The sequence below is a fragment of the Ceratotherium simum genome, chromosome 22, assembly GCF_057802395.1.
Source record: "Ceratotherium simum simum isolate JZ-2026a chromosome 22, ASM5780239v1, whole genome shotgun sequence".
NCBI lineage: Eukaryota > Metazoa > Chordata > Mammalia > Perissodactyla > Rhinocerotidae > Ceratotherium > Ceratotherium simum.
Window position 1 is genome coordinate 35,972,481 of NC_141921.1, and position 13,932 is coordinate 35,986,412.

The following is a 13,932-nucleotide window of genomic DNA, read 5'->3' on the forward strand; positions in this document are numbered from 1 at the left end:
CAATCGGACATTCAAGTAGGGAGGGGAATAGACATGGGAAGGGGAATAGACAATCAACAATAGACATAATAAATACACAAACTACATAGCATGTTAAAAGATGGTAACTATGGGTGGGTGGAGGGGAGGACTTAGAGCAGAATAGGTGGAGGAGAGTGTTTGTTGTAATAAATAGGGTAGTTAGGGTAGACTTCATTGAGTAGATGGCATTTAAACAAAGATTTGAAGGGCAAGTAGATATGTGGGAGAAGAGAATTTCAGGCAGAGGGAACAGCTAGAGCAAAGGCCCTGAATTTGAATTGGGAGTCAGTGTGCTAAAGTGTGATGAGAAGGAAGAGAGCAGTAAGAGAAGGTCAGAGAGAGCACAGGGCCAGCTCATGTAGATCCTTGTAGGCCATTGTAAGGATTTTGGCTTTTATTCAGAGTGCGCTGGACATCACTGCAGGGTTTTGAGTAGAGGAGGGACATGAGATAACTTCTGTTTTTAAAGGATGACTGTGGCTAATGTGTTGGGAATGTGTAGGACAAGAGTGGGAGAAGGAGGACCCATCAGGAGGCTATTGCCAAGAATCCAGGTGAGAGATGATGGTGACTCGGACCAGGTGGCAGCAGTGACAACAGTGAGAAGTGGTTAGATTTGGGATATAGCTTAAAGATGGAGCCAATTAGATTTCTGACCAATTGCCTATGAAGCGTGAAAGAAAGAGAAGAGTCAAGGACAATTCCAAGGTTTTTTATCTGAGCAACGTGAAAGGTGGAGTCACCATCAACTGAAAAAAAAAGGGGAAGGTTGCAGGTAGATTGGGTGTTTTGAGGGCAGAGGAGAACAGGAGTTCAGCTTTAGACATGCTGAGATGTCAATCAGACATCCCAAAAGAGCCGTAGGCAGTTGGATATGCGCATCTGGAGTTCAGAGTGAGCTTCAGGGCTGAAGACATAAATTTGGGAGTTGTCTGCATCTAGGTGATATATAAACCATGAGATGGATAAGATTCCCAAGGAAGGGAGTGTAGATGGTGAAGGGCAGAGGACCAAGGCCTGAGCCCCAGGACCCTCCAACAGGAAGATAAGGAAGCTCAACAAAGAAGACTGAGACTGGTGAGACTGGAGAAAAAGAATAGTGTCCTGGGAGTCAAGTAAAGAAAGGAGGGAGTGATCAACCAGGTCAAACGCTGCTTGTGTTAGATAAGCAAATTAAAGACTAAGGATTGCCCATTGGATTGAGCAACATGGAGGTCATTGGTGGAATTATGGGGATAAAAGCCTGATTCAAGCAGGTTTAAAAGAGAAAAGGAATGTATTCCTAAAATGTGTGCGTTTCATTGTATGAAATTTTTCCACAAAAGAAAAAAACTAAACAAATATTATATACTAGCTAATAAAATAAAGTATTTAGAGGAAAGTGTACTGATATCTGCAATTTACTTTGAAATGCATAAAACGTGAGATGGATTGATGGATGGGTAGAGGGATGGATGGCTGGTTAGATATGTGGTGAAGCAAGTACAGCAGAATATTGATAGTAGGATCTAGGTGGGGGATACACAGGTGTTCACCGTAAAATTCTTTCAAATGTATAGCACTTTTTTTTTAATTTTCATAGTAAAATGTTGGGGGGAAAGAGAACAGGAGGAAAGGAATTGAGGACAGAGACTACAGATGACTCTTTCAAGGAATTTTGGTCAAAAGAGAATAAAGAAATAGGATGGCAACTGGCTGGGGAAGTGGAGCCAAGATAAGTTTGTTTTTTTTAAGATGAGGAAAATAATAGATGTATTTGTGCTGGGAATGATCCAGAAGAGAACAAAAGAAGTGATTTTGTAGGAAAGAGAGGAGAGAATTGCCTGTGCAATGTCCTTGACGAGACCCAAGGGGAGGGGGTCTAGTTCACAAGTGGAGGGGTTGGCGTTAGCTAGAAGCACAGAAGTTCGCCTGTGGAAACAGGAGGGGAGGCAGAGAAGGTGGGGGCAGATCCTGGTGAGTGGGCAGATGGGGAGGGGAAGACTAGGGAAGTTCTCTTCTGATTGTTTCAGTATCTCAATAAATGGGCAGCAAGGTCAACAGTTGAGAGTAAGGATGGGGAGGAGCGGGGGTTTAAGGAGAAAGCAGAAGGGGTGAACTAGCCATCCTGGAGAGGGGAGAATGAATGGACTGAGGACAAAGCAGGCCCTTGCCTGGCAGCGTTACAGCCCCATTGGAAGGTCATGGTCAGCAAGGTTGTGTGTTTTTCTCCAACCTTGTTTAGCTTCACTAGGACAGGCACAGAACAGGTTGAGAATTGGATTTTATCCAGGAGTCAAGCAACTGTAATAATTGACCATGGAATTATAGCTGGGGAAGGAGAGGAGTGAGGACATGAAGGGACAAGGGGCCATGAAACACTGATCGGAGCAATGGAGGTTCCAATGTGCAAGGATTGTCAGAGTTTGGATACTAAAGAGAGTGAACTAGAAAGACAGGAAGCAGTAACTAGAGTTTCACGCATGAAATTGATACTGTGGCTTATTAGCAAAAACAAAACACGGTCAGAGGAGTGAGAGGCTGAGGTCGGGTGGAGGTCAAGATCGTGGGCGGAGACATGCTCAAGGAATCCAGAGGCCTGGTGCTTGGAAGCCTCGACCACACGTGTATTGCAATCAATCATCACAAATTCAGACTGCAGCCAGGGGGAAAAGCAACAGTGAGCCAAGAGCCCAGATCAGTGGGAAATGAGGGGGAATGAGCCAGAAGACAGTGGAAGACGGTGACTATGAGGGGCGGTAGGATATAGAATCTGACCACAGGAGGTTCAAAGCTGAGGGCTTTTAGGATGAGGGGAGGGAGAAGGGTCTGTACATGGCAATAAGGGGCAAGGAGGACACCTGCCCCGCACTCCAGGCCCAGTGGTACGAGGACTGTGGGAGGAAAAACAGCCGCAGCTTTGTTACCAGGTGGGCTGGCTGGATTTTCCAGGTTCTTGGTTTGGCACTGCAAAAGAATTTGTGAGCAAACACACAAAGATGAGTTCAAAGCAAGAAGGGATTTATTTGCGAAGTGGAAGTACGCTCCAAGAGAGGGAGCGGGCAGCCTCAGGTGAGCGTCTGCGTCGAGGTTTGGATGGCTTGTGGATGTTCTAGGCTTACTTATTCGTGAGGAGGGGAAAAGAGGGCTCTGAAAGGGTTTCACCCAATCGGCTTGTTGTCTCCTCCTCCACATCGGGAGGGGGCATTTTTCCACTTAGGTGGTCCTTGGCGTAACTGTCATGGCTTCTATCCCCCACAAGAGGGGGGTCAAAACCTCCATGTAACTTGATTATGATTTTAGTATAATGAGGGAGAGGTCAGGGCGCAGCAGGTGGAAGCTAGCTCTGTGCAAGTCGGGCTGCAACACAGGACATCGTGGGTGCTGATGGGCGCCACCCCAGGAGGCGTCTTCTATTGTGGTTCGTCAGCTTTGACCCCCCTCCCCTGCTCATGTCTGACTCCCTACCTGCCTACAAGAGCTTGAGAGGGAAGTGGGAGCAGCTGTGTCCCGAGGGGGAGCCAGGTTTCTGTTAGAGCACGTGGGTAAAGGGAACCTCCAGGAAGGAGTCAAGATCTGGGGATTTTTGCCGACAGCCGACCGTGAACTCCAGGGGGCACAGTGGGAGGTTGTCAGGAGTCGGGGAGGCGTGGGAGAAGGGGACAGAATAGGGATGTTAGAATTGGTGAGCCCAAGATGAGGGGTGACCTGGGAGTCTGGAGTCCTTGTGGTTATTGACAAACACCAGGATGAGGAGCCTCATGAGACAAGTCCTGGGGCTCAAGGCAGTTTGGGGTGGCAAGGCGGGAGTGTTGGGGGTGGGGAGGGCTGGGTGTTTGGGGCTCCCTCTCTACCCCTGTGGGCACCTGTTCACTCTCATGCCTTGTGGGCAAAGGAGGACTCTACCTCAGCGCGGTGTAGTGGTTAGAGTGCTGCTTCCGGAGCTGGAATCCCTCGGATTACATCCTGGCTGCTACTCACTAGCCGTGTAATGCCACCTAACCTCTCTGTGACCTAGGCTTCTCACTCATAAAGGAGAAATAATTCTATTTCCTAGGTGTGTTGTGAGGAGTAAGTGACTAATCCAGGAGAGCATTCAACAAATGGTAGCTCTTGTGAGAGCCACGCGGTCAAGGCTCACCTAAAAGCCAGACCCTCCCTGGACTTCTCAGTCACATGAGCCAAGAAGTGCCCTTTCTTTGTGGGTTATGCTAGCTTGAGTTGAGTTTTCTAACTTTTATCGCCAAAAGATTCCTGGCGGAGACACTATTTTGATCTCCATTAGGCAGATGAGGACATTGAGAATCAGAGAGGTTAAGTTGGTTGCTCAAAGACGCACAGCAAAGATTTGAACACAGGTCTATCTGACGTCCCAGTCTGCTCAAAAGCAGCCTTCCCACCATGACTCAAAGCCCAAGTGCCCAGGACCCTCTATTATTTCTAATTGAGTGTCTTCCTCCCAGAGGGATTCTGCAAAGGCCAGGACTGAACATTTGGGGAAAAAACAGGGGCCAGTTTGGCAGCCGCCCGTCCTTGGGCTGATCACCCTGCTGAGTAGTTGAATGGGTCACAGGCCGTGCTTGGGAGGGTTAATTTTCACACGGATCAGTGGTGCAGATCCCAGGTCCGTGCTCCGCAGAATGTGGCGAGCAGGGGACAGGTGGGGAGGTGTTCTCAGACAAGCATAGGTCTTCGCTGAGCCTCCAGTATCCAGGACAGCATGAGTCAAAGGAGGCAGGAGCCCAGGGGTCTAATCTCCAGAAAGGGATGTCAGTTACACACCCACACTCCCCCCCACACCACACCTTCTGTCCCATATTTACCAATTCTTCCTCTATTATTCCTTCTTCACTTTTTTTCTACATCTCCTCTTTCCACGAACGTTTTGGAATTGTTTACAGAAAATACATACAAGTGAAATATAAAAACAAAGCTCAAACATCAGATATCAGGACTGGGTGAATCATAAACTAAAATAGGAAGTATAGACTAAGGGGATGGGATGGACTGCAGTACCACATACCAAATGTGATATTACACAGTTGCTCTGGTTGAGCTTCCTGGTGGCCACAGCAAAAATGGGAAACTACAATTATGTAGTTTGGAATATCTGAGTAGCGTGGACAGACACAATCTGCCCTCAGAGGAGACAAAGCTTTTTCCAGCACTTAGCCCAAAAAGAAAATTTTTGCACTTGTACACAGGTGACACTGAGTATGGTCATGTACAGATGTCCCTGGCCACATCCCCGAATGTAAGTAGCTGGTTTCATAAGCCTATTTCTTGTAGCATCCTTGGAAAAAAAGCCAACAAAATAGCTCCAAAATACAACTCAATGAGAGCCTTTGCAAAGCACAGAGTCAAAAGCAACTTGCTAATGGTTTAGCTTGATCCAACAGCATTTCCCAAACTCTGTTTCTCAGAACCCAGAGCTGTACACAGCCTTAATAAGTGTTCTATAAGAAAAGGGTTCCATAGGCAGATAAGTTTGAGGTAAAATCAGGATTAAACAAAATCAAACAGGTTTTTTAACTGCAGGATTTCCAAGACCTTTTAACACTCTAATGCCCATGTGACTCTCCAAGTTCGGGTGAAGGATGCATTATTTCCCGTATTTGTCTATAGACCCTCCTCTCCATCCACCCCCAGTTTTTTCAGGAGTACCTTTTAGAAGCTCACAGAAAGCTAGAGACACGTGGACCACAGTTTGAGAAATGCTGATCTGGAGGAACGGATGAGCTAAACTCCTCCAAAGAAAATTTCTCTCGGCCAGGTCTTTGATGGAGTCAGCCAGGCACCCAACGGTTTAAGGCAATGGTGTCTGACACGGCCTGGGTTTCACGTCTTCTGACACTCACATGACGAAGAACACCTATCCTCAAACTCCTCTTCCTCAGGACTTAACTCTTAGTGCAAACAATTAGAAGATGCAGACAGAGGTGACCCAGGGTGAAGACGAGTGCCTCTCACAACCTGTGAGATGCTCCATCTCCACCTAGTGGGGGCCAGGTGGGCCCCCCTGGGGCCTGGGCCAGGTGCAAAGGTGGGGTGCCCTTTGCCCACAGGCTTAGCTGCGTGGAGCTGAGGGAGCAGTTAAGGGAACGGAGTCTCAGAGACATGTTAGATGTGTCCCGGGAGAGAGTCAGAAGGGGGTCAAGGAAGAACTCCAAGCTGAAGTCCAACCTAGAGCCAAAGAACAGGGGGTGGGAGGGACAGGAAAGGAAGTCTCGAGATGGCAATAAGCAACGGGTCTAGACCCTGAAATCATTCCAAATTCAAAGAAAATGTGGCCTTGGGGGTTCATTATCTGATTTCTATAATCCCAGGGGTAGATGCATTTTGATAATTCAGAGTCAGACAAAAGTGGTTTCATCTACTGCTCATCAGCTGACAGTTCCAACCTTCATGGCTTAAATCAGGTTCACAAACAACTCCGCACAGATCCAAGTTTGGGACCTGAACCACCGGATGCTCCTCAGCCAAAAAGGCAGATAGAGAGATAATGTATATATTGCAATACTGAAAGGGCCAGGTATGAAAAGCACAAGTCCAAGGATGCTCATCACAGGGCTGTTGATAACAGCGGAAAATGGAAACAACCTGAATATTCCACTTGCGGGAACTGATTAACTAAAATATGGTACATTCATATGACAGAATACCATACAACCCGCCCCACCTTCGCAAATGATTTGAAGTATATTTATTGACATGAAAAGAGATGTATGATAAACTATTAAGCAAAAATATACATCACGACAATATAAATAGCAGGGTCCCGTGTTCAATGAAAAAAAAATTTTGTGTAAGTATGCACAGAAAAGTCTAAAGGGAAATGCCAAATTAAAATTCGTTCTCTGTGGGCTGTGGGGTTGCTGATTACTGTAGTCTTTTTCTTTCTGTTCATCAGTAGTTCCTTTTTATATGATAAACATGGTTTTTTTTTACATAATTATTTATAAAAAACAGAAAAAGAAAAGTGCAGTTTGCAACCTCCTGCAGTTCTCTCTCCCCTCACCTCCCTCTCTACACATGATCTTCATTATCCTGTTATTGTCATTCTGCTTCCAAATTCCATTCCTCTGTCCCCCTCCCCCACCAATCCACCCTCAGACACACAGATGCTTTGAGGGGAATGGAGGTGTGGCTGGCAGGGTTCTGAGGAGCTCAGAGTCAGGAATTCTGGAATAAGAGCGTGAGCTGAGACACCAGCCGGCCCAGGGCGAAGAGAGGAGCGGGGGCGATGGGGCGTCGGGCTGGGACGCTCTCTGCAGCCACTGGAGTGTGGAGTGGGGGTGGGTTGGGCAAGATCAGAGGCCAGGCGTGGATCAGACAGTCTGACCTCACCACATCGCTGCTCTCTGTCTCCTTTCCCAGTGAACTTGATACAAGCCCTAAAGCTCGGATCAGAAATGTCTTTGTAGGACGCGGGTCTGTGGTTACCTGCACCGTGTGTGCGAGGTTGTCCATCGAGAGAGCTGGCTCTGGTTTCCCCTATCGCAGCTGAGTGTGACATTCTAACCTCACCTGAGGCTGTGCTTCTCAAACTCCTTATAACCCCGGGGCTGTGTGAAGCCACAGGATGGAAGAAGCTGCATTTCAAAGAAAAATAAAGTTTTACGTGAATTAATGTGTTTTTTTTTTTATTTGCACAGCAATTGAAAAAACAAATATATTTTATTTGAAGATCTAGAAGGACTCTAAGTTTTCGAATTCTAATGTTACACGGAGTAGAATGAGAAACCTGGATGAATTCAACATTTTAAGGCTTAGGAGACATTTCGTACTTCCCCTGGGAGAGATCTGCCTCGGGCTCTGCTCCAAATCCTGCCCACACTCACTGCTCTTTAAGAAGCACTGACTGAACAGATCGCCAAAGTGTCTTATCTCCGTGTCCCCGGGAGGGATCAATTACATCGAGGTCAGTTACAAAGCAAGGTGCATAAATTACCGAGTCTCCCCTGAGCAGGTTTGGGTGGAGGTGGGGGGCTTAAGTAATCTCCCACAACTTCCTACAGTCTCCATTCTATCAAAGTAGAAAACTGAGCCTCAATGAAGTTGAAATGACTCGCCTAAGGTCACCCACCTAGTAAAGTGACAGGAGCTGGATGTCCAGCTATAAATCCAGTATAGATGACAACCAAGCCAAGTGCACCTTTAAGGAACAAAGTGGGTCCTAGGCCAAGATGGGGCATCCTGAAGGAACATGTTGTTAAAAGCCATCGTGCTCAGGGATGGTAATCAAAGGAACTTTCACGTTCTGCTTTATGTATTTCTGTGATATTTGGATTACTATAACCAATATCTTTTCTTAACGGTGGTTGCCCAACAACATCAAAAGGTTGTTCTTTAGTCACTAACCCCAAATGCCTTCCCTTGGTCTGATGTCATCCTCACCAGCTACCTGCCTGATTATTTGGCTTCCTGTAGAGCTGGCTAGCAGAGAGAAGGGGCGCTAGCCAAGCTGATGTTGCTGCTGTCTGCCTGATTGTCCATTTCTCATTATAAATGACTGCAGCTCAACAAATTTTTTCTCCTCCCCTCCCAACCCTTCTAGGGGCCAGCAAACACAAAGGAGCATTATATGATGTAAGTCAAAGGAGAGAAAAGACACAGCACCTCTTTTCGCATAGTAACACACAGGCATTGGTTCACTCTAGGCCGTGTACAGGCTGATTGTCTTGTGGATGCTTGACCGTCTGTCAGACAGCAAGTAAAGTCTTCTTTTCTTCATCTGTTGCTGTGTTACTCAGAAGTCTTTCCCTTGCAAAGGACAGAAACCCAACTTGAACTGGCATAACAATAAAACCTGGGATGGATTTTATGGGTTTATATAACAAAAAAATCCAAAGATAGAGCTCTGGCTTCAGGCATGGCTGGATCCAGGCATTCAAACAATGTCATCAGGCTTTTTCTGACTCTTTTCTCATCTTTCTACTTTGTTGGCCTTACTCTCAGGCTGCTTCTCTGCACGCTGTGGTCCTGGCAGCTCCAGGGTTCCATCTTCTAGTTTGGAAACCCAGCAGTAAGAGAAACTTCTCAGTAGTTCCAACAGAAGTCCTAGAATTGAGTCTCATTGGCTTGGCTTAGATTGCATGTCTAGGTCTGAACCAGTTGCTGCAGCCGGTGGGTGGAATATACTGATTGGTCTGCCCTGAATCACATCATGTCCTCACTTCCACAGAGTTGGGAACCACCCAGAATGACAATGGGGAGCCCAAAGGGAAGACAGACCACTGCAGCAGGAAAACGGATGCTGTAATGGAGAGAAAACAGACGCCCAGTGGTAGACCTGAGGTCCCCTTCAGCTTGATCTGGGGGGAAACAGAATGGAAAGAAATAACAGATTGTCAAGCTGAGAGCTGAGGGGAAGAAATGTGATGGCGGTGGGGGGGGGAGGGCGGGGATTGGATTTCTGAGACAGAGGGCTCAGGGGGAGCGGGAAGTAAGAGTGCAGTGCCTGCCCCTGGCGGGGGGAGGGCGGGAGAGCTGAATCAGAAGAGCTGGACCCAACAGGGGACATGACAGCAAAGGATCGCCCAGCACGTCCTTCTGGGTTCGGCATGGCCTAAGTGAGGCGTTTTTTGAGAAAGTGGATGGTGCCACCCCACCCTCTGACGTTCAGGGCATCAGGTAAGGGGACCCCACTTTCTCAACTGCCATGCTGCTTGTATCTGTCAGTCCCACATGAGTCCTGTTAGCCTGAGTCAGCTGCCAGGAAGCCAGTCACCTTCACACGAACTGACGAGACTGAGTTCCTGGACCCACGAGGCTGGGAGCCTGACCTGGGAGGCAGGTAGATTCCACGAGGTCCCGGCCCCATGGAATGCCCCTTGGCGGGCAGCCAGCAGGCCTGCCCTGAACACACCCTGCCTTTGCTTCCGGGCCTTGGCAATCCCTTCCCCACAGCACTGTGCCAGGCTTCTGGGCGATGTCAGATGAGGACCCCTGGCCCAGAGCTTTGCTCAGAGTAGACCCAAAGAAGCGGCAGCTGTTCTCACTACTATTGGGTGCGCAGTGTGCCTCACGCACAGCACGTGGCACCTGTTATGGGGTAGTAAAGTGTCAGCAGGGTGCCAATGAGATGCGCGTGAATCAGCACCTGTTCATACAGCTGCTGTGACTGCAGAGGAAGTGACCGCAGCAGCAGCCGTAAATACCTGCGGGCTGTTTTGGTTTTCCTGCGTTTGGCTGGGCTGTCTCTCCACTCTACTCAGAACACTTTTCCCATCACTTCTTTCTTTTTTTTTGGCTGGGAAAGATTCGCTCTGAGCTAACATCTGTTGCCCATCTTCCTCTCTTTTTTTTTCCCCTCCACAAAGCCCCAGTACGTGGTTGTATATCATAGTTGTAAGTCCTTCTAGTTCTTCTATGTGAGCTGCTGCCACAGCATGGCTACTGACAGACGAGTGGTGTGGCTCCACACCCAGGAACCAAACCCGGGCCGCCGAAGAGGAGCATGCCAAACTTTAACCCTTAGGCCATCAGGGCTGGCTCTCTTCTCTCTTCTCCACAAGGCCACCTGCTTGCTAATGCGCTCAAAGCACAGAATCTTTTTTCTGCTGATCCTGGCATCCAAAAGGTTTTGTCTGAGACCCGCCTATGGCAGTGTGTCTCAAAGTGGGATCCCCTGTCCCCGGTGTGTCAGAATCACGACGACATTTGTTAACTGTGCAGATTTTTACATCCCCCACCTAGACCTGTGGAAAGTCAGTCTCTGAGTTTGGGGCCTAGAGATATGCATTTTAAAAGGCTCCCGGGGTGGTGGTGGGGAGGGATGGTGGGGATTCTAATGCATCCAAAAGCTCACAAGCCGCAGTCCCGCGCGCACTCAGGCGGCACCTGGCCCCGACAGGAAAGTCCTGATTCACGCGCAGGCCCTGCCCCCGTTGGCCCTTCTATCAAGCAATTCAAAGTCTCCGGGCCCGCGAGTTACTGATTAACCCTAGGTTTTAAGACAAGAAATAATAACTGAAGGGACAACGTAAGCCCAGAAACAAGTTGAGCAGCCCTGGGAGAGCGGTGCCAGACGGCTGTTGTCACCAGGCACCTGATGAGAAGGAAAAGGAGGCTTGAGACGCCCAACCCAAGGTCAGACGACATCCAGGTCACAGCAGCACCGGCTGACGCTCCTCGTTGATGCCCAGACCCTGAGCTGCCACGTCCCACTGGCTCCAGTGCCCAGAATGGCCTGCGCTGAGGTCCCCCAGCAGCCAGCCCCACAGCAGTCCCAGCCTATCTCCGCAGAAGCCACCACCGCCGACACCGCGGACCCTGCTGGGGGTCATTGTGGCTCCTGGGACAGCGACCTGGAGTGCCTTGTGTGCCGGGAGCCCTACAGCTATGCCCGGCCACCCAAGCTACTGGGCTGCCAGCACTCCTTCTGTGTTGTCTGCCTGAAGCTCCTGCTGTGCGTGCAGGACGACACCTGGTCCATCACGTGCCCTCTCTGCCGCAAGGCCACCACTGTCCCCGGGGGCCTCATCTGCAGCCTGCGTGACCAGGAGGCCGTGGTGGGGCGGCTGGTCCGGCCGTGCCCGGAGGTGCAGCTCTGTCCTCAGGGGCTGGTGGATCCTGCCACCTTGGCAGCAGAGTACCCCAGCTTGGCGGGAGAGGATGGACAGGACATGGCAAATGCCAACCATGCGGCAGCCCGGCGCCTGGCGGTACAGCTGCTCCTACTGGTCTTGCTCATCATCCTCATCCTGCCCTTCATCTACCCCGGCATCATCAAGTGGATGCTCATCTTCATCATCGTCCTGGCCCTGCTGATGTTCACCCTCTTCTGCTGTCACCCCCGCAGCCAGGACAGCTCCTGGCCCTCCCCCAGGACTCTCTTCTGCAGAGGGCAGAAACATAGTGAGATCTCCTCCATTGCCTGAGTGCACTCTGACCACGCAGTACCCACAGCACCTTGGCCTCTGCGGCCCCTTTACTCTCACAGTGAACAGGGTAAGGGACTACGAACTAAGACTGGCTCCCTCGGGAGATGAAATGCCAGCTGGACTTGCAAGCCAAAGCCAGGATGGCTGGGTTGGGTTAAGAACTATGTGCTTGCACAATAGGCTTATGCCTGCCCAGGGTATAGCACAACTAAACTGTTTGGGGTGGGGGAGGCACAAATGACTTGAAGGCTACAAGAGGGGCCTCCTGTCCCTCTTATTCCATTGCTCCTGGCTTTCCTTTATACACCCTGATGAAAGTATTGCAATGTTGATGTTTTTGCAGAAAAAATAGAACCAGAGCTCCTTTTTTTACAATCTATGTAGCTGGTTTTATTCTTGCTTTGTGTTGGTTTGTTTTTTGTGTGTTTGGGGCAATTTGTTCATATTTCTGGCCGTTACACAGTTTTCCTCCTGGGAAGCCAGAGCCCGCGGGAAGTCCTCCCGTGCTCCCTGCAGTGCTGCCCATTGTGGTGCCCACCAAAAGTCCTGGTGGTTGGGTTGCTCCCAGGGATGGAGGGAGGGAAATTGTGCGGAGGGATGGTACTTACAATACGACCAGGGGACCCCCCCATTTAGTTGGCTGAGTTGGGGCTTGGAGGGGACCAGGTGGGTCTAGGAATTGCCTTCAGCAGCCCCCAGGATTTCCCAGCGCCGTGCCATCAGGCCCTGACTTACCAGAGAATCTCAGGGTTCCAAGGGCATTCCCCCTCCCCCGACAGGGAGTCCAGCTGCCCATCTGATGCACAGTCCCATACTCTCCAACCAAATCTTTATGGGTGCTGCTTTCTTTATTATTGCATCTTGATTCCCATTTGAGACTTTGTCATAAAGATAAGAGGCCCCATAAATGCGACAGTCCTCTCCAATAACCCCACTTTTCCTGCCTCGCCCTGAGAGTCACAGTCATCTGAAAGACTTTCGTGTCTTCTCTCGACCTTTTCTGCTCCATAACATAGAGGTGGCTTCTGCTGGCGGGAATGACCTTCTGTGGTTGCCGGGGTCAGGCCTCAGCCAGGGGGAGCCCCTGGGAGTGCAGGGGCACAGAGGGTGGGAGATGACACGTTATTTCCTTCCAAAAGCCCTGTAATTGGGAAGCAGACTTGAAACCTCAGAGGGGCTCACCGAGCACAATCCATTGTCCTTCCTTGCCCTCTCTTTCCTCCTGGGAGGATGTCAGTTGCAGGCTGGATGCTCATTCATGGTGATTGTAGCTTTGTCAGGAAAGGAGGAGAGAACTCCGCCGCCGGAGCACAGGGGATGGACCGTGGCCCAGTGTTTATGTGTTGTTGAGCAAGCCTTTTTGCCTCTCTGAGCTTCATTTTCCCCAAAATGAGCTAGTAGGACTGGATTATTCCTAAGACCCCTGAAGTCTAGGAGCTGAGGGCACTGCTGAGCCCCAGAACAACGGACTTGGGTCACATCCCCTGTGAGCTCACACAAAGAAATGTCAAAATATAGCTATGTATGCAATTAGCTGTTCTTGACATCTGAGTGCTTTCCTTGTTTTCTTATACGGTACTTCCAGGGCAACTCCAAGACAGCCATGCTACCGGCCTTATTAAGTGCTGGTGCTGAGAGAGAGTGTGTGTGAGTGTGTGTGGGCATGCACGTGCCCATGCTTTTAAGCCAGGGCCAAGTGAGCCTGAAGAACACCCTGTCTCCCCAGGAGGAGTAAATGACAAGAGTTGCTCGGCACTTCCTGGGCTGGCCTCAAGCTTGTGTAGTTTGGGATGGTTGCCAGTAGGATAGGCAAAGAACATTGTCTCCCCCCTCACCTCCACTCCCGTTCCATCTAGTTCTTGGACCCTCCACCAAGAAGAAAGCCTTCACCAAGGTTTCAGTTGTTAATGACAACACCATTTCTACCATAATAATGGCAGGTGCAGGTTTATTGAGTGCTTACTATGGGCCCAGCACTGCACTTACTGCTTTCTAAGCGTTATCTAGCTGAATCTTCATAACAACCTTATGAAGTAGAGATCATCTT

At 49.5% G+C, this 13,932-nt stretch overlaps 1 protein-coding gene across 1 annotated transcript; it reads left to right on the forward strand.

Moving 5' to 3' along the window:
- Positions 1-11,169: 11,169 nt before the first annotated feature.
- On the forward strand, positions 11,170-11,882 carry RNF186 (ring finger protein 186). Its single transcript, XM_004425659.3, has one exon. The coding sequence runs from the start codon at positions 11,187-11,189 to the stop codon at positions 11,880-11,882; it is 696 nt and encodes a 231-aa protein (XP_004425716.1). The 5' UTR covers positions 11,170-11,186.
- The last annotated feature ends 2,050 nt before the right edge of the window (positions 11,883-13,932 follow it).

What these genes read in the sequence shown, in the direction of transcription:
- RNF186 (XM_004425659.3), top strand. Translation starts at nt 11,187, where the DNA reads ATGGCCTGCGCTGAGGTCCCCCAGCAGCCAGCCCCACAGCAGTCCCAG.